Consider the following 19760-nt stretch of genomic DNA (forward strand, 5'->3'; position numbering starts at 1 on the left):
ACAGGCAAGTAACCAATACTTTATTACCAATCAGTACATGGCATAAATCATTCATCTGCTTCGGTGTAACAGAGATCCTCTTTTTATAGACGAAAACAGCATTTTTAACTTTAACCCCCATTTTGTTATAATGTGATCATAATTTTTTTTTACAAAATAGTTCTCAAAAAACTTCGAGGGGGGGGGGGTATAGGGATGCTAGAATTTACTTGAATGATACATTATCATTTTTATAAATAAATAGAATCAAACCAATTATAAAAACATGATATTCTTTGTTGAAAATTTGTACAACAGGCGTTGACAGAGATATAAGTGAAGCCGTAAGGTCCTCTGGCGTGAGAATGACAACCAACCCTCCAGAAATCACATTGAACAAGTCATACCTATATTGATTCATTTATGTAAATACTTCTCCTACATGAATGGGGAGAAGGTAGTAGAAATACATTCATTTACATCGGGTTCGGACTTCATCATTCCAGGTCACCTATTTTTAGCGCCTTCCTTTGATCCCATCCTGAAGAGTGCAGACGTATCTCTCTCCAGTCCAGTGTTTTCGGGTTTGAGGCCATCTTACCCTTGGTAACCATTATAATGTAGGAATCAGATAAAAATATACAACACATACAAAAGATTATGATGCTTTAGCAGAAGGAAGGGCACTCTTAGTTGAAAAAGAAAAAAAAAGTTAACGTACAAGAGGAAATTAAATATAAATTAACTGTTAATATGGAAGAAATGCCAACACAACTCATACCTTGTAGGGTCAAATTCCCGAGTTTGGGGTGAAAACGAAAGCCCGGGGCCAAGGATATGTTATTAAAATGTGATAAAGACTTGCTTTTGTATCTGGAGAGGGTCCATAACTCTTCAAGTTTATCGCACATACATCTATGGCCATTTTGCTCGGAAGAGCTCAAATGATAAACATAATAAAAATCTTGCATTTAGTTTTACTTCAACAATGATTCTGATCAGTGATAACTAAAAGGAAGAGTTATTTATACACAGAAAGGTATAACATTTATAACAAAACAAAACATCTGAAAGACCGTATCATAGCTCCATATTTTCTACGTGTGTACGTAAAAATTATTTTCGTTAGGAGAAAATAACGTCGATCTCATAATTAATACCAGGATAATGTACATGTGTATTGAGAAAAAAAATCCAAAGCAAAGTTTTAATTTGAAAAAAATCTAAGGTAAATATTTTTAAAAAAACATTTTTGCTGGTTAAATGGATCATTCTCCATCAACAGAGATATTCTTTTAATAAGCTCTCCCTGGTCCATTTACATGTATGACAAATGTTTAATTATGATGAATTGATCAACGTTAGCGATTCGTCTGTATTGGTCTTCATTTCCGCTCTATCAATTTTTTTTTTACACAACAGGTGCGCTTTAATGTATGACAAACGAGTAACATGTACGTGGGAAATGCGACAGACATTGGAATTCTTATGTAATCAGTAACTATAGAAAAAGAACATTTCTAACAAATTATAGTTACAGAGTGCAAACATGTGCTGTATGTATTTACCGGACTTTTAATGTTTTGAAACCAAATGGCTTTTTCGTATGATTTTCTGATTCATTTTTTTTTCGTGATAACATTTTCTCAAGGTATGAATTTAGTTTCTTAAGACTAGTTTGTCGTTGAATTTCAATATTTATTTTTATTGCATCTCTTTTATGTATGTATGTATTTACAGCTCTTCTAATATTTGAGAAATGCACCAGACACTCTCAATGTCCTGCTAACGCTAGATGTCGCCCTAACGGGTGCGAGGGATATATGTGTCAGTGTGTTTCACAATTCGTGTATACTGACGATAGATCACAATGTGTTCCAGGTAAGAATCAAAATTGAAAACATATCATTTGTTTGTCGCATGCAGAGACGAGCGACACTAAGGAATCACTTAACTAGGTGTCTGTCTGCCTGACTGTCATACATTACAACTCAAGAACTGTACACGCAAGAGATATGGATTTGATATTTCGCACAATCAAGCTTTAAGACGATTGAGATGTTTGACTTTTCAATCGTCAACTTTTCTTGTTCTTGTAGCGGTGGACGTAATGACTTTGTCAGCAAATACAATTTATTATTAAATCATATGCAGACGGACTTTTTTCATACTAATTGTTAAGCCATTATATACACACTGAATTGGCGACAGGTTATCCCGTAATGTCCCGATCAGGACAATGAGCACATGGCGAATGTGACCAGGTCGACATGAAATGCTTAATCTTTCAAGGTACCTGACCCTGCCTCAGATGTTTTGGAGGTCCATGTTTGCTCTGCTCCTATTTTTTAGTATTTTATGGCATTTTGAGTTTGAATACTCTTCGTTATCTCCATATATTATTTGTACTTATGATATATACAAACGACTTCTACCGAAAAACCCCACACATAACAGATAAATAAAATAGTCAAATATCTCGCAGGTAAACTAATGGGAGAGGATTGTGATGGAAATCTAAACAGATGTCTCTCTCCGTTCGCCGTTTGTATGGATAGTGTGTGTCAGTGTAATGAGCTAATGGAACCAACTTCTGACGGCCATTGCAAGTCCCCTTTTGAAGCTGAACTCCACCATCCGTGTGTTGACAAGATTTGTGTTCTGTCAACCGTATGTGATGGCGATGTCTGTGTTTGTCCAGAAGACAAACGGGAGATAACCCCGAAAGAGTATTGGTTAGATCCTCTGAAGGCTCGAAAATGCGTTGACAAAAATTACTCTGTAGGTAAGTCCGGTCAATCCCTTTTATATGGAAATAAAAATCCAGAAATGAATAAAAGGAACGGTTATTCATTCTTAATTGATAATAATTAAAGGACGTAGTCCATGTTGATAAAAGGTACATACGAAAATATTTAACAAATAATTTTGAAATGGACTTGTATTTTACTTAATACAATCAAAAAACGTGCATGTTTTGGTGTTGGTGCAATAAATTTAAGTGTGGAAATATTTTTCAAATGCTTTCGTTAACTTACAGACCAATGTCATGGTCAAGATCTCCAAGTACCAGAGGATCTTTTGATGGATGAAAACAATGTTATTCAAAGTAATAATAGTGTAAGTCAGATAGTGGACGAGGTTCAAGCAAACGATTTTATGTCGGAAAATATGCCTTCAAATACGGGACAAGACATTGTTGTTTCTGAAAATAAGGATGACAGCAAGGAAATCCATGGGAAGTTAAGTGAGAAAGACAACTCTAATCCAGAGGATATCAAAAGTGGGGAACCGTTAAAAAATCACGATGAAAAGACTGGTAATAAAGTTGAAGATTGGACAGGTATCAAAGATCCTTCATATTCTGATGTTGTCAATTCAAACGTGATGTCATCCAAAACACAGGTAAACGACCATTTCTCAAATAATTCAGACGACACAACTTCTGAAATGCTTTCATCTTCGAAAAATTCACAGCTCAAGACTCATCCTGAATATATTGACACAAATGTAAAGGAAGGGGAGATAGATACGGTACCCTCTGACATAACAGAGGATTTTCCTGCAAACGCTCTCTCCAATAAGAAACTGCCCTCTAAAGAGGGTTTTACAGGATCTTCGGACAATCAAAATGCAACCTTAAAGATAAGAAACTCTTCGCATACTACTGAACAAAGTAATCATGTAAACAATGATATATTAATGGAAAGTACCGAAGGGAATTTTCACAATGCACACAATTTTATTAATAAAACTGTGGTGTCTTTACTTAGAAGAAACAATGAAGGGAAATTGAATCAATTAATTAAGCTTTTGATGGGAAGGTTATCAGAAAGGAATAGGAAAGTTGACATATATCATGGATGTAGCCTGGATGAGGAGTGTCCCGAGCATGCGCAATGTAAGAGAAGAGGATGTAATTCACAAAAACAATGTTTGTGCAGGATTGGATTTATGACGAACGTGAATGGAACTTACTGTGTCCCAGGTAAATATATTTAGACTTAAAATGAAAAACATGGAAGATAATGAACAGAAACCGATCTGTAAAGAATACAATTCTGCAAAGAGGGTATATTAAACAAGGTTCCCTAGATACCTCAGACGTAGAATCAGATGCCTGGGAAGGTAAAGAATTCCCTGTTGACCGGTAACACCGGCCTTTAGACAAACGATTCTTTGGCATTGAAGGTGCAAGAAATTTAATATTATTATACAATTGTGGAAGTCAAATTTGCAGTTGTGACATTCAAGAGAGCACCTGTTATGTTGAAATGGAATTTTTTAATCTCATGAACTCCCAAAGCGATAGTTTGCAGATTATGATTGTTTGCTGTTAAACGTCCCATTAGATATATTTTCTTAAAAAGAGACGTTCCCAATGTGAATGGCTTCAACTTTTGACCTTTACACGGCACTGAGGGCCACTGAGTAGTGACGGATCTTTATCGTGCCAGCGCCTATCAGGTCTCATTAGGATCCGCAACTTTCGCTTCAGTAACAGTGTCGAATACATGCCGAAAGAACTCGAGTCATTCGCGATCGAGATTCGAACTCACGACTTTCCGATCATAGAGCGCTCTACCTACTGAAGAACTGTGAACGGTTTACAAATTACCGGTATGTGTCATGTTAATATTATGTACAATCGCCCGCGTGGCGCAGTGATTAGAGCGTCTGCCTTAGAGTCACAAAGTAAGGAGTTGATCCTAATTACGTCGCGGGTTCTAATCCAACTGTGGAATGTGTATAGGACAAAAAAATGCAGCTCTCCACAGGCAAGTGGTGGCGTCTCCTTGCGAGTGAAAAATTCTCGAGGGACGTTAAACTATACACTATCAATCAAAATTTTGTACATTACAGGTGCTGTTTCCCCATTTTTTTTCCAACCCATAGCAAATTATAATTTTATTTGAAAGCTTACCAAAATTGCTTTCCTCAAAACAATTTCAATCTCGGTAAATTCAAACAATGCAAGCAAGTCTGTGTTGAAAAAAATATTTCTTTTCCAGACGGTTCCCGTGCTTGTTTAATAAACGAGTTTACATGTGAAGGTTCTAGATGTGTGCCCTACTCCTGGGTATGTGGTGGCATCACCGACTGTCCTCAAAACGACGACGAAACCAAGTTTTGTGGGTATTACGATTAAAAAAATTTAAAGGAATCAATTTTTCATTGGTATAACTTTTTTTCATTCTAATACATTTCAATAAAGAAGAGAAAAGCTGCATGTAGATAAAAAAAAATTGGAATTAAACATTTATATTTAGAAATTTATACTAAAGATCATTATATTTTTTGCTTTTCATTTTTTTGTGTGGCTGAAGGTTCTTCACATAGGATGGATGTTTTGCCAAGGCAGCATCACGAAGAAATTGACCGTTTAGAAGATAAACTTGAACATGAAGCTTTAATGCGTATGCATTTAGAGCGAAGTATACAGGATTTACGTGATGTTATAAAGGAAATAAAGCAAAATAACGATATTGCTGAAAGGTTATAATCTGCCTAAAAATGTTTTTAAAAACATCGATTTCTCAATTCTTAAATCACATATTTTTGTGGGGTCAAATTTTCGTGGTTGGAAGAAAATATACGGGTTCCCGCGGATATGATTTCGTGGATGAAGAAAATTGTTGAGTAGACATGTATATGACATTTTACTTTTCGTTGTAGACATGAATTCATGGGTCTCTTCATACCTCGAAAACAACGAAAATCAAATCCCCACGAAAATTAGTGATTTCACTGTATGCGACACTTTACGCTTCGAAAGTCGATTCAAGTTCTTATTTACGTTGTAGCGAAAAGACGAACCTAATAACTCACGACAAGCCAGATCCAACAGCATTACAAACACCATCACTGATGGGAGAAGATAGACAAATCTCAACATGGAACGATCCTTTATACGATGGTTTTATTGACAACATTCAAAACAAATTGAAAGGATCTGGTCAGTATTATGTGCATTTCATACATTTTCTTTACCATATAGGAACCCAAGTTTAGTTTTCCAATGATCAGGAATTTGATGCTGTAGACTCAGCTTCCATAGGTTAACCTCCAATAGTTCCATATCTTTATATTCAGGTTGTCATATTCTCTAAAAAGATTTGCTTACATTCTTCGACCAATCAGACTATGCCTTTTAAATCGTAAGCCATCGTGAGTGTAAAGATGACGGAGGCCAGTACCGAAAAGAACATGCCCGTTTGTTAGTATTGGTTGAGTATGCAAAAGGTTTAGTTAACAGACAGCTATCGATCTCATTACTTTAAAAATATATTAGATCGTCAACAAATCATAATCAGGGACCCCGGTAATTCGTTGCGAGGCAATCTGTTTTCAAATTCTCGCAACGGAGTTTGGGGGAGATTAAGTATATGTAACGCAAACGTGTTATGTTGAATTCGTTTGTGGATATCTGAATTAACGCTGTCCAAATCGAAAATGAAGTATTTGCATCGGGATCTATGTCGAATGCACAGGCACCTGACGTTACTTATTTTTCTTTTAAGAGGCAGTCCACCGAAAAACCAGGCAGTATTGTATTAATAGGCGGCACATCGAATGTGACGAATATTTGATATTTTATTGAAAACAATATCAATGTAGTCCAAATGGAATAATGTAATCGAAGATTTGTTTTAAAATTGCTTATTTAGTAAAATATCCTTTTGTTTCGTGTTCTTGAATTCCCCTATATAAACCATTGAATTTCGGTCAGAAACAACGAACTGTAATTTCCAATACTTATTTAACAGGACTATAATTCATGCTGAACTAAATCTAGAAATATTTCGTCTTTCAGTTTCAAAAATAAAATTGGTGGGCAAAACACTTTTGATAGTAGTTTTCTGTCAAAATATATCGACGTTTTTATGAAATGTTGCGATGTAAGAGTTATCTCCCGTGGCATCGGTAAATCTGCTAAACACCTTACTATCGAAATCCTAGTAAAATATTTAGAATATATACACAAAATAAAATTATTTAACAAAAAATTACTACTTTATTTTTGAAATAGAATTCATTTTCGCCTCCAAACGTAATATTTAGATTAATATTGGCAGTATTATTCAGGATGAATCCACGTTTCCATTGATGTATCAGTGACGTCATATACCTGACTAATATTGCGTCACAATTAAATAGTAACAAGTTTTCCAAAGAAGTTTGTAAATTCTTTGCATAAAAGCGCAAATAAAACGATTAAAAATAAATAATTTCTCTTTTTCTGTTCAATTACTTTTCAGAGTGCATCATCCTACTTGTTAAATAATCATATATTTTTATATAAAATGTATTTTTTTCACGGGCGACGTCTCAGCTAGAAGTCCCTTTTGAAAAGTAATTTTGTACATGTCCGAGAACAAATTTTTAAAACTGATTTACTAGGCTATGCGTACAAATAATTAATTGTTTATATTGAATATTTCTTATAAAATTGGGATATGAAGAGATTTTATTTTCTTCTGATTATCAAGGAAAGATGAATATTTTAGATTTACGCAACATTTAATTCAAGTCAACGGAGTTCAGATGTTTAATTCAAGTCAACGGAGTTGAGATGTTTATTTCATGATATTTGTACACACACACACACACACACACACACACACACACACACACGCGCACAAAAAAAAGCAAACAAACAAACAAAAAAAACTTTTGATTATATTTATCTATGCAATCAAACCAAAGTAAACGATCCGCGGTACGATTAAAAATATTTTATTAAAAAAGTGAAAAATAAGATTTAAAAAATATTTATTGAGGAAAATTACTGTTGAACTCCCCACTTCAATTTGCCGCTAAAACGGAAGATTTCGTGGGCGTATTTTTTGTTATACCCCCCGCTTGAAAAGTGGGAGGGTATATAGTAATCGGCATTTCCGTCCGTCCGTCTGTTACGCTTTGGGGTACCCATCTCTTTTCCGCAACTCCTCTCATACCACTGTAGGAAATTTAATGAAACTTTCACAGATTCTTAATTACATATTGCCATTATGCATCTCCTAGTTTACTTTTTGATCTGACATACCCCGGTATATTCTTGATTTTCCAGAGCAAAACATGGACACTGCCATTATATTCATTAGGAGGCGGGGGTATCATTTAGTGAGCTCATTGTTCACAGTACCTCTAGTTTTGTATTGTTTTTGTTTGTTTGTTTGTTTGTTTGTTGTTTTTTTTTGGGGGGGGGGTTAAATTTGGTGATTGAAACAATCGCATACTCACATTCAATATGAAGTTAAAAAATGTGACCATGTTGGCCAATTCTAAAATGTTTTCCCATTGATGAAAGTTTTTTTTTAATATGCCGCCTTGCCCCCCCCCCCCCCCACCCCACCCCGTCCCGGCTTTTTGCTTGCGATTTCTAGGCTCTTAAATAATGATACTATATATATGAAATAACTTATTTTCTTATTAATATAAAATTAAATTTTATAAGATGAAAATATAGGGGAAACGGCTTTTATAGATGACAGGTTTAAAAAATTTGGATAAAGCCGAGACTGTGCACATTTAAATATTTTCTGCATTTAGGTACGTGCAAGTATATTTTTGCCAATGATAGAATTGAACTCTTTAATTCACAAGAGAATTAAAAAAAAACTTTAGTTGGAAATAAGATATTTAATAAAGATAAGCTGTTTACTCTCAGTTGTTGCATAATGCATGTACAAATACTTGTATTTTTAATACCGAGTATCAAGAAATCAAACAGATGTTATACATGATTGTAATCTTCATGTACGTAAAAGACATTAGTATTTTAAATAAATTGTATAAACATTTGAATCCATGGATAAAATAATTTTAAAACAGTTGACTAACTGAACAGAAATAAAAGACAAGCATATTTTTTTCTGATACATTAAATGCAGAATATTTCTAGTTTTACGGTAAAAACCGATCCCGATTGACATAAAACCGATCCCGATTGAAAATAATGCAAAATGTGTAAAGTTATAAAACTAAAGACAACTGCCACCCATAAGACATGTACAAATAAATCAAGTAATTTTTTGGCCATATTACAACAAAAGAGCCAAATTTAACATTACAATTATAGTATTTCCTTCTTCATATAATTCCGGTCGGGATCGGTTTAATTGTGAAAAATTGTAAAACATAGGTAAATTTGACTCCTTTTAATTCTCTCAATATAAGGGTGCCCACTGATTTTATTGAGTGACTCAAAAGTTTGTACTTTGTATTCATAATAACATGAGAAAAAAAATCTGTCATTGAAATGTATTGGGTTTTATAACGTAATGAAAATTGGGTAATGAATTCAAAAAGTTACTTGCTAAACTCAATTTTGGACCACATATTTTTTTCTAAAGAAATATAAATTGGAGTCTTATTCATTACTAAAATTAAAGATAAGAGTCTATGGTATAAATAATATTGATAGACACATCCAGGTTTTGCGTATCTGGTACATATAAAACAAAATAAAAACCTAGTAATTTTTTTTACCCCCATGTTGACCTTTTTGCACTAAAAATTGAGCACTTACCAAAAATAGGACTAGTGGAGCACTAAAAATTTTTTTGCTGTTGTCATGTGTAAACACTTGCTTTAATAAGTCTACATGCAAAAAATAATAAAAATCCATGACATGCGATGTGCCACCCATTGCCTGATTTTCAGTGGACTACCTCTTAATAAAAAAAATATACACATACCTAATATTAAACAAGGTATCCATCGAAATCCGCCATCTTGGATTTTCGAAGTAAGTCATCACTTGTATTTTCGTCTGAAACTCCGTCAAATAAATTCCCTGCAACCATATTCTTTCTGTGGCCAGTCTTTCGAGGTCTAAACTTACGGACACTGCAGCCAGAAAGGCGCATCACACTTGCAAATATTGAAAATCCCTCGTCAAACTCGACCTACCGCTTCAACATTCCGAGAAATCGCCAAAAGGGGGCCGGAAGTTTACATCAATATGCTAATGGGAATTCCGTATTTGTCAGTTTTGTGGTGGATCTAAAGCGGCGTGTTATAATTACTTTGAAATTTTAATAAATATTTCGATAATAGAAATGAAAAAAATGCAAAATGAGAAAAATAAAACACTTCTTATAAATATACCTGTAAAATATACTGTATTAATCTATACAGGTCGTTGCGTTCGAAACAATCTTGAATAAAAGAGGGGGGGGGGGTGCTTGAAAAAAAATCAACAACAATCATCCAGAGTTAATTGTATCATTTTCAAAAAACAATAGACTGCAAACCATCCAGTTATATATACCTGGCATATGCTTAATTGAAAAAGGAGAGGGATCACACTGATAACAGGATATGTAATGAAATCAAATATAAGCCTATGCAACATGTTTATGTGTAATCTTTCATCAAGAAAAAAATAAAAATGTCGCCATGCCGCTACTTTATTGCAATACATAAAATTGCAGATCTCAACACTCCCTGGGATAATTTTAGTGTGGACCCCCCCCCCCCTCACACACGTGCGTACATACTTTAAATAAAGTCAATCTTCTCCACGGATAGCGCTCAATCAGGGCATCAATAATGACATTGTTATTAATTATATTTAGTGGCAATTAGTGCATGTAAGTAGGGACTTACAACCGACTCAATTTGTCTCGAAAATGTTCATTGATCAACTAGCATGATCAGGCCGATCTTCGACATTTACAAAATATAATCGCTTTGATCAAGCTATATCGAAATTATTTTGAGAGAAATAAAACGAATGTTCTTAAATGTATATTACGTTGTACTATTGTCTGAATTATTGTTTTTGGAATAAGTACTAACTTTCGCCGGTTATTTTTAAAAATAAATCGTACAAATATATTGACCAATCAAAAAAGGACTTTCCCTAAGAATTTCAAGTCGTATGTAAACTTCCGGTCCCCCTTTGGCGATTTCCCGGAATGTTGAAGCAGTAGGTCGAGTTTGACGAGGGATTTTCAATATTTGCAAGTGTGATGCGCCTTTCTGGCTGCAGTGTCCTCGAAAGACTGGCCACAGAAAGAATATGGTTGCAGGGAATTTATTTGACGGAATTTCAGACGAAAATACAAGTGATGATCTACTTCGAAAATCCAAGATGGCGGATTTCGATGGATACCTTGTTTAATATTAGGTATGTGTATATTTTTTTTTCTTAAAAGAAAAATAAGTAACATCAGGTGCCTGTGGTCGAATGCCATTTTGATTTATTGATATGCTCTTGGTGAGGGGATGCTCCACTTTTGCGGTGCCCTAACAAGTTATTCACCTTTTGAAATATGAATTTGCTAAATTTTTTCAGCAAATTTTTAAAGTATTTATATTTAAATATTTCTGAATTAGAAAGAAAGACCCTTGTAAGGCAAAGTTTGCAAAATTTCTGATTTTTTTAATAAACGGCGATTTACTTAAAATCTGGTGGTCTACTAGTGACGATATGTACCTGTACTTTTAACTTTCACCATCGGACTTGGTGTACCAATATCTGTCCCGTTCAGTATACTAACGAGAAGGCAAAATCAAATAAAATGTGTTTTGATTACTTTTATAAATACTAAAAATGTACCTTTATTTAATTAATAATTAGCAGTTTATACGCTTTGGGGAGGGAAGGTGTGTCCGAAACATGAAAACACAAGGACAATATACACAGGTCAGTATCTAGTGGAATATTTCATAATAATATAATTCACAAACATCTGGTAACTTATCTTTAGAATAGTTTTTTTCCATAGCAGGTGAGTGATTAAGATAAAGTGGACCCTCATTTATCCGGTTCCCAGTCAATTTGTCCGGATATGTGAAATATCCGGATATCTGAGTTGCCAGTTAAATGAGACAACATAACGTTAAACCAGAAGTCTCTGTCGAGACTGAAGCTCTACTGGTTTGAACTTATAGCAAAGGAAGAGAAAAGTCCTTAAGCAGCTGGGATTTGAAACTTTACAACAGCAATAAATAGAATAATGATCGTTGATAAAGTCTCTTTATGTTCTTAGTGTAGTCTACTTGTGTGCCAAGATATATTGAAATCAGACAAAAACTGTAGGAGGAGTAGCATTTTGAAAGAATTTCACAGAAATTTCTATTTTTAGTAACCACGGCAACACCGTTCATCGAAATCAAAAACCGATACATAGAATTATGTATCTTAGTGTATTCTACTTGTGTGCCAAGTTATACTGAAATCATATCAAAACTGTAGGAAGAGTAGCATTTTGAAAGAATTTCACAGAAATTTCTATTTTTAGTAACCACGGCAACACCATTCATCCAAATCAAAAATCGATATACAGAATTATGTATCTTAGTGTATTCTACTTGTGTGCCAAGTTATATTGAAATCAGACCAAAACTGTAGGAGGAGTAGCATTTTGAAAGAATTTCACAGAAATTTCTATTTTTAGTAACCACGGCAACACCGTTCATCGAAAGTAAAAACCGATAAACAGAATTATGTATCTTAGTGTATTCTACTTGTGTGCCAAGTTATATTGAAATCAGACCAAAACTGTAGGAGGAGTAGCATTTTGAAAGAATTTCACAGAAATTTCTATTTTTAGTAACCACGGCAACACCGTTCATCAAAAATAAAAACCGATACACAGAATTATGTATCTTAGTTTATTCTACTTGTGTGCCAAGATATATTGAAATCAGACAAAAACTGTAGGAGGAGTAGCATTTTGAAACAATTTTACAGATATTTCTATTTTTAGTAACCACGGCAACACCGTTCATCGAAATCAAAAACCGATACACAGAATTATGTATCTTAGTGTAGTCTACTTGTGTGCCAAGTTATATTGAAATCAGACCAAAACTGTAGGAGGAGTAGCATTTTGAAAGAATTTCACAGAAATTTCTATTTTTAGTAACCACGGCAACATCGTTCATCGAAAATAAAAACCGATACAAAGAATTATGTATCTTAGTGTATTCTACTTGTGTGCCAAGTTATATTGAAATCAGACCAAAACTGTAGGAGGAGTAGCATTTTGAAAGAATTTCACAGAAATTTCTATTTTTAGTAACCACGGCAACACCGTTCATCGAAATCAAAAACCGATACACAGAATTATGTATCTTAGTGTAGTCTACTTGTGTGCCAAGTTATATTGAAATTAGACCAAAACTGTAGGAGGAGTAGCATTTTGAAAAATTGTTTAAAGACAGACGGACAGACAGACAGACGGACGCCAGACGCATTACTATCGCATAAGCTCTTCTGGTCTCTGACTAGTAGAGCTAAAAAGCATAAATCAATCCAGTATTGAAAAGCTTAAAAGCAATTGGTCCCAAACCTACCTATAAAATGGGGGATGGGGGTATGATTTGAATTACTTGAATCCACACTAGCTAAGAATGTTTACATATTTCATTGACTACTATGGCTGCTTTCCCTATAAGTTTGAACTTCCATTTTGGCTCCATTCTACCCCATGGGTCATGATTTCAACAAATTTAAATTTACGCTACCAGAAAATGCTTCCATATAAATATGGCTATAAATCCTGGATTTGTTCTTCTTGAGAAGATTTTCCCTATATATTCCTATGTAAAATATTGTTCATCCATTGTGTCCCCACCCTATCACTGGAGGTCATGCTTTGAACAAACCCAAATCTACTCTACACGAGTATGCTTATATATAACCATGACCAATCATGGTTTACTTGTTCCAATAAGAAATTTAAAGATTTTTTTCTATATATATACTGTATGCAAGGCTATTTTCTCCCCTTCTTATTTTCGGCCTTTCACACTTGCAAAAATTTTGCCCCGTTTTAAATTTGCCCAGTTGTAGTTTTGCTTAAAAAATTATATTTTATTCTTTTAATTTGCCCCATTTTAAATTTGCCAAAATGAGGGTAGAGCGAAAATAAAATGGAGGCAAAAATTTCCCTGTTTACAGTAGCATTCTTAAAATTTGATTTTTTCATTGTAGCCCAATCCTACCCCTGGTGGTCATAATTTGAACAAACTTAAATCTACACTACCTGAGAATGCTTCTATATAAATATGACTAATCATGGCTTTGTTCTTCTTGAGAAGATTTGTCTTCAATCTACACTACATGAGGATGCTTCCATCTAAATATGACCAGTCATGACTTTGTTTTTTCTTGAGAGGATTTTAAAAACTTTGATTGTCCATTGTGGCCCCAGCAGCCCCACCCTACCCCAAGAGTCATGATTTGAACAAATTTGAATCTGCACTACCCGAGGATGCTTCCACTTTAGTATCATCTTTCCCAACCCAGTTGTTCTTGAAGATTTTTTAAGCATGCAAACAATTTTTTAACTATTTCTTCATTATCTACCCTCGTCTTTTTCTCGCTTCATAATTTACAACACACACTGTTCAATGTCGACCATCCGAATTTAGCGCAGCACGAACTCTATAATTATGAAAAATTAAAAATGCCATAATTCCGTCAAAAATCAATGAAGCAAAACAAAATTAAAATGAAGATACATTTACATACCAAATTTCAGCTCAATATCTGTAAGCTTTCAGAAAAAAAATGCGGAAAACCAAGACAGACAGACTAACAGACAGACGGATGGACCGATGGACGGACAGACAGACGCTGAGGAAACCTATTGTCCCTACGGTTTCACTGGTAGGGGACTAATAATGGATACCACGCTTAAAGTAGGCAAATGCATAAAATCAAGAAAAACACCTGAAAGCACAGACAAAAAGCAGGTTTTTACAGTGTTACAGATCTATAGCTCTCTAGCCTATCTGTCTCAACAAGAGAGCAACAAGTTTCATGTTCTATCATATTAATGACATTGTACAGACTCTGTTAAAAAATAGAATTCGTTCTGTGTAATCTATGAACTGTTCACAGTAAATTATTGTGAAGTAAAAACTAAAATAATGTGAATAAGAATACATATGTATAAAGCAAATTAAAACTTGTGTTCACACAGCAGCTAATGCTTAATGCTAGTACAATAATCATAATGTGAATTAAAATTTTATTTCTACTTTAAGGTCATTCAGTAAGATTATTACGATGTCATTTGCAAACATATCACACCATGCAGAACAGATCCGTTTCACGTAATACAATACTGTCTACATTTTAGTGATTAACATAACTTTCCTTTGTCTTTCTCTAAAAAAAAAAGCACTGATACCTATATCTGACCACCGATGTGTGGCATGTCACTCAATTCTGCTGCTATGCATGCTTTAAAATTTAATTCAAACTAGCTTCATTGAACTTTAGGAATATATGTGTGATAGTCCCAATTTTCTCTACACCCAGGTGTAGCTTTCCGAGTTTGCAGTGATGAGTGTTCTATTCACTTCTCACTTTATAAATATATTACATATGGAAAAATATATTTTGTCCAACAAAAAATAATAATCCACAATTTGCACAATTGTAGTGGTTTTGTAAGAAAATAGTAAGATTGAAGTCAAACAAGTCACTTGGCAGTGCTAATATCCTGATGCTAGGCATAATAAAAAGATAACAAACCAAAAAAAAAAGATCGAAAGTAGTGTCCTCCTCATCGTCGCAAACCACGGCCAAAATGTACGCTCCTCTCCCATCTGGCTGTGGTTGAACGAGGAGAGAATTCTTCGTAGCTCATTAAAATATTGACCATTGTGAGTAAAGCATAGTCGGATGATGAACTTTATCGCGACCTTTCAATATCCAATCGCAGTATAAGAAATATATCTTGTATATTGTTGACATCAGTTGTTGATTTCGATTGTGATGGAAAAAAAACTTGCCACTGACAGAATATGACGACACAATAGAGAGGCGTAAATATTCAAGATTACGACAGTTTTTGTGTTCAAGCAGCGATGGGTAGGAGAGAGCTATATATGCAGACTCTGGACCGTGGCTTGAGACGATGTGTCCTCCTATAGAAAAACACACAGTGGAGTACCAGTGTCAAACCGCTATTTAGAAAATGAAAAAATAATGTAATTACATTTTCTCACCTCAGCATGCTCAGTGTTTGTTTAAATTTTTCAAGTTCCTAGCCATTTAAATATCTATCTCTTTGCTTTGTCAACATGGGTTTTTGACCGAAGATTTCTCTTATTTATATTGTTATGAACGGAAAAACCAGTTTATTTTTTTATGCCTTTAATGCTAAATTCGTTCTAGTCATAGAGAAGAAGTCAGCAATGAAACGTAAAATAAATATAGTAAACAATAAATACCTTTTAATAACACAAGAAAACGTATTATCTATGACTGATTAAATAACCCTTAATTGTAAAACGAATGTAGATGACACTTTCAACTTCTGACCACGCCGTCTGTAGAAAACAATATGGCGACTGTACGTCAACTTTTTCTGAACATCGAACCCGAGTGAATTTTTGTCGTTAACGTCTTATGTTATGTTAACTTATTTTTTTATTTAAAGCAAAATTTTAAAAGTCTATTTCATTGTGTATAAAGTTTATTATACAATCAGATTAAAACTTTGAGATTAGCATTTTAAAAGTAGATGACAGATTATACTATTTTTAAGTTATCTTGAAAGTATATATAACAGAATATTCTATTACCATGACAACAATGATCATATAGTAAGAAACAGAAAATAACATGACATTTCTAATTAATTAAATTATGTATCTTTGTATAAGCTACTTATTTACCTAGTGTATCTGAAATTGAACTGAAACTTAAATACATGTAGGAGAAGTAGCATTTTGAAAGAATTTCACAGAATATTCTATTTTTAGTATCTATGGCAAAACTGTTCAAGAAAATCAAAAACTGATGCAGGAGTCCATGTATTTTAGTGCAGTCTACTTGTGTGTCAAGTAATATTGAAATCAGACCAAAACTGTAGGAAGAGTAGCATTTTAAAGGAATTTCCCAGAAAATTCTATTTTTAGTAATCGTGGCAACACCGCTCATCAAAATCAAAAACCGATGCACTATTTTATGTATCTTAGTGTAGACTACTTGTGTGCCAAGTTACATTGAAATCAGATTAAAACTGTAGGAGAAGTAGCGTTTTAAAGGAATTTCAAAGAAATTTCTATTTTTAGTAACCATGGCAACATCGCTCATCAAAATAAAAAAACGATGCACTATTTTATGTATCTTAGTGTAGACTACTTGTGTGCCAAGTTATATTGAAATCAGATCAAAACTGTAGGAGAAGTAGCGTTTTAAAGGAATTTCTAAGAAATTTCTATTTTTAGTAACCATGGCAACACCGTTCATCAGAATCAAAAACCGATGCACTATTTTATGTATCTTAGTGTAGACTACTTGTGTGCCAAGTTATATTGAAATCAGATCAAAACTGTAGGAGGAGTAGCGTTTTAAAGGAATTTCTAAGAAATTTCTATTTTTAGTAACCATGGCAACACCGTTCATCAGAATCAAAAACCGATGCACTATTTTATGTATCTTAGTGTAGACTACTTGTGTGCCAAGTTATATTGAAATCAGATCAAAACTGTAGGAGGAGTAGCATTTTGAAAAATTGTTTACAGACGGACAGACAGACAGACGGACGGACGACGGACACCTTACTATCGCATAAGCTCTTCTGGTCTCTGACCAGTAGAGCTAAAAATTCTGTTCCCATGAATAATCGTCCGGATATCTGAAAGTCCACTGTAGTTTGAAGTCATTGTTATGTCTAGACTAGAACTATATCTTACAATTAAGTTGTACAGCGTTGGGAAACGTTTCTCTTCCATAGGTTTTATGAGTTCCAGCGGCACAGAGTTAGACAGAGGAGCTGTGGGCGACTTCCTTTGTCTCCCTCAAGTTCCAGAATATGATTCCTCATCGTCTGTAAAAAAGGTGTTAAATGAACAAAAAAACGTCGTTTCTGGATTCACCTACCACTTAAGCTGTTCAGTTTGTCAGGTACAGCTTGTGTCTACCGTCCTGATGATCCCGGCCAAAGTGACCTGTCCGGCAGAGTGGAGGTTGGAATATGTGGGAGTCTTGGTCACTGCTGGTGTAAAGAAAGGAGAGGGTGGTACGCGCCATATTTGTATTGAAAAGACAGCTTTCTATGATGGTGGAATTGAAGACAGTAGGGACAAGGGTCCGTACTTGTTTCCTGTTGCTGTAGAGTGTGGAAGAATCCCTTGTCTCCCATACAAAAAGAATGACAATTTGTCCTGTGTAGTATGCTCATTTTGAAAATATAAATTTTCTTTTGTTGAAAATAAATTCATGTCGACATAAAAAATAACCAAAACAAAAAATATCGGTGTTGAAAAGGAGAAAATGATTGTAAAAGCCTTTATTGAGGATTAAGGTAACAAGTTGACCCCTTTGCTGAAAATGAATGCATTTCAACTTAATAATAAAATCGGTGTTGTAAAGGAGAAAATGCTAATTAAAGCCTTCATAGAGGGTTAATTTATCTGTTGCCCGTGATAAATGTTTGGTAAATTTAAATGCACAATTCAGATAATAAATATACTGTATATTCGTGAGTTTTATTTTTTGTTAAACGTCCCTCTCGAGAATTTTCAAGTGAATAAAATCGATATATTTACCTATATACTCGGATTTGGGGGGTCACTGAGCAGTTCGAACCAATACCTTCTGCAACACAAATGAATTGCATTTCCTTCAGAGGCATTCGCATCCCGAACAAGAAACATGAAAAATAGAATAAACGTCGATAAGCACACCTCTCGAATTTGGTTTCTCCTATGACAGGTCAAAATTTGAAGCCCTTGACCGGCATACGGTGACGTCTCCATATGAGTGAAAAATTCTCGAAAGGGACGTTAAACAATATACAATCAACCAATCATTCTTTCATGTTACTTAACCCATATGCAAATTTTCATTCCAACCCTTTTTTTCGTTAACACCGAATATTTCAGAATCTTTTATTCTAATCAACAAGGGAACTTTTAATGTTTTATACCTCGTACGGTACTTTGAGCTAATTGAATTATGGTTGCTTTATAATCCAGTATTGTAAGAATTTTACGCCTAAGGAGAATTTTGTCAGGGCTCCTTCAAAAATAAAGGAATGACTTAATAATATCTTGACGGTTTACAGGAAAAAAATGTATTCCCACCTTCCTGTGATTAAAGTGCGATGCTTTCAAATTATGGAAATTCATATCGTTTACACTTCTTATTTGGATAATCGTCTTATTTTATATTTCTTTGATCACAATAAAAACTAATCCCTCTTAAAAATTGATATTAAATTTTCTGCTTTATCTCTCCTCAAAGCAATCATGAATCAGATAAATCAATTTAGCTCAGATTTCTCAAACAATACTAAAAATTAACTGACTTACATTCATGCTGCAAAAACTTGTTTTTTTTTAGATATTTACTTACAAACGAAATTTTGAACTTCATAATTTAAGAAGAATCGCCTCTTGTTCACCATCGGGTCACGTCTAGGTCCCGTGTCACGGCAGGCGTTGGTTCGATAAAGAACCCTCACTGCTCAATGGGCATATTTTAATGAAGCCCTTCACTGGTACTGTATGAACGTGTTTGCGGTGATTTCTCTTTATGATAGAAAAATTATCGCTTGATAGGTAAAACAACATTAAATCATACATGTAAGCATGTAATTATCTGTCTGTTCAAAACCTCAAAAAGGTAGAGGAATATTTGAAAAAAAATTGCAGGGGTAGAATGGTGTCCGAATTTGATTTTCATTTTGATAGCCATTTTGGACACCCTTCTACCCCCTGAGGTTATTATTTGAATTCATAAAGTCTAAAAATATTCCATGAGTTTCATACTTTGTGGCCAATAGTTTTTTGAGAAATGT

The 19760-nt window shown here is 34.3% G+C and overlaps 1 protein-coding gene across 3 annotated transcripts; it reads left to right on the top strand.

Moving 5' to 3' along the window:
- The first annotated feature begins 1543 nt into the window (after positions 1-1543).
- On the top strand, positions 1544-18437 carry LOC134273817 (uncharacterized). 3 transcript variants are annotated; one of them, XM_062756025.1, is made up of 9 exons: positions 1544-1630; positions 1720-1860; positions 2465-2764; positions 3020-3967; positions 4992-5111; positions 5307-5475; positions 5784-5935; positions 11570-11635; positions 17694-18437. In XM_062756025.1, exons 1-9 carry the CDS (start codon positions 1573-1575, stop codon positions 18143-18145), a joined length of 2406 nt encoding a protein of 801 aa, XP_062612009.1. In that variant the 5' UTR covers positions 1544-1572; the 3' UTR covers positions 18146-18437. The 3 variants fall into 3 exon arrangements, with proteins under 3 accessions (XP_062612009.1, XP_062612010.1, XP_062612011.1); XM_062756026.1 differs by having other exon boundaries at positions 11573-11635; XM_062756027.1 differs by lacking the exon at positions 11570-11635.
- Positions 18438-19760: the final 1323 nt, after the last annotated feature.

This window comes from Saccostrea cucullata, unplaced genomic scaffold (assembly GCF_032062105.1).
Source record: "Saccostrea cucullata isolate Sc308-1 unplaced genomic scaffold, CSIRO_AGI_Scuc_v1 ctg1379, whole genome shotgun sequence".
NCBI lineage: Eukaryota > Metazoa > Mollusca > Bivalvia > Ostreida > Ostreidae > Saccostrea > Saccostrea cuccullata.

Coding starts and splice junctions, on each gene's coding strand:
- LOC134273817 (XM_062756025.1), top strand. CDS start 1,573: ATGGCTTTTTCGTATGATTTTCTGATTCATTTTTTTTTCGTGATAACA. Junction 2,765..3,019: donor TGACAAAAATTACTCTGTAG/GTAAGTCCGGTC, acceptor GTTAACTTACAG/ACCAATGTCATGGTCAAGAT. Junction 5,112..5,306: donor CGACGACGAAACCAAGTTTT/GTGGGTATTACG, acceptor GTGTGGCTGAAG/GTTCTTCACATAGGATGGAT.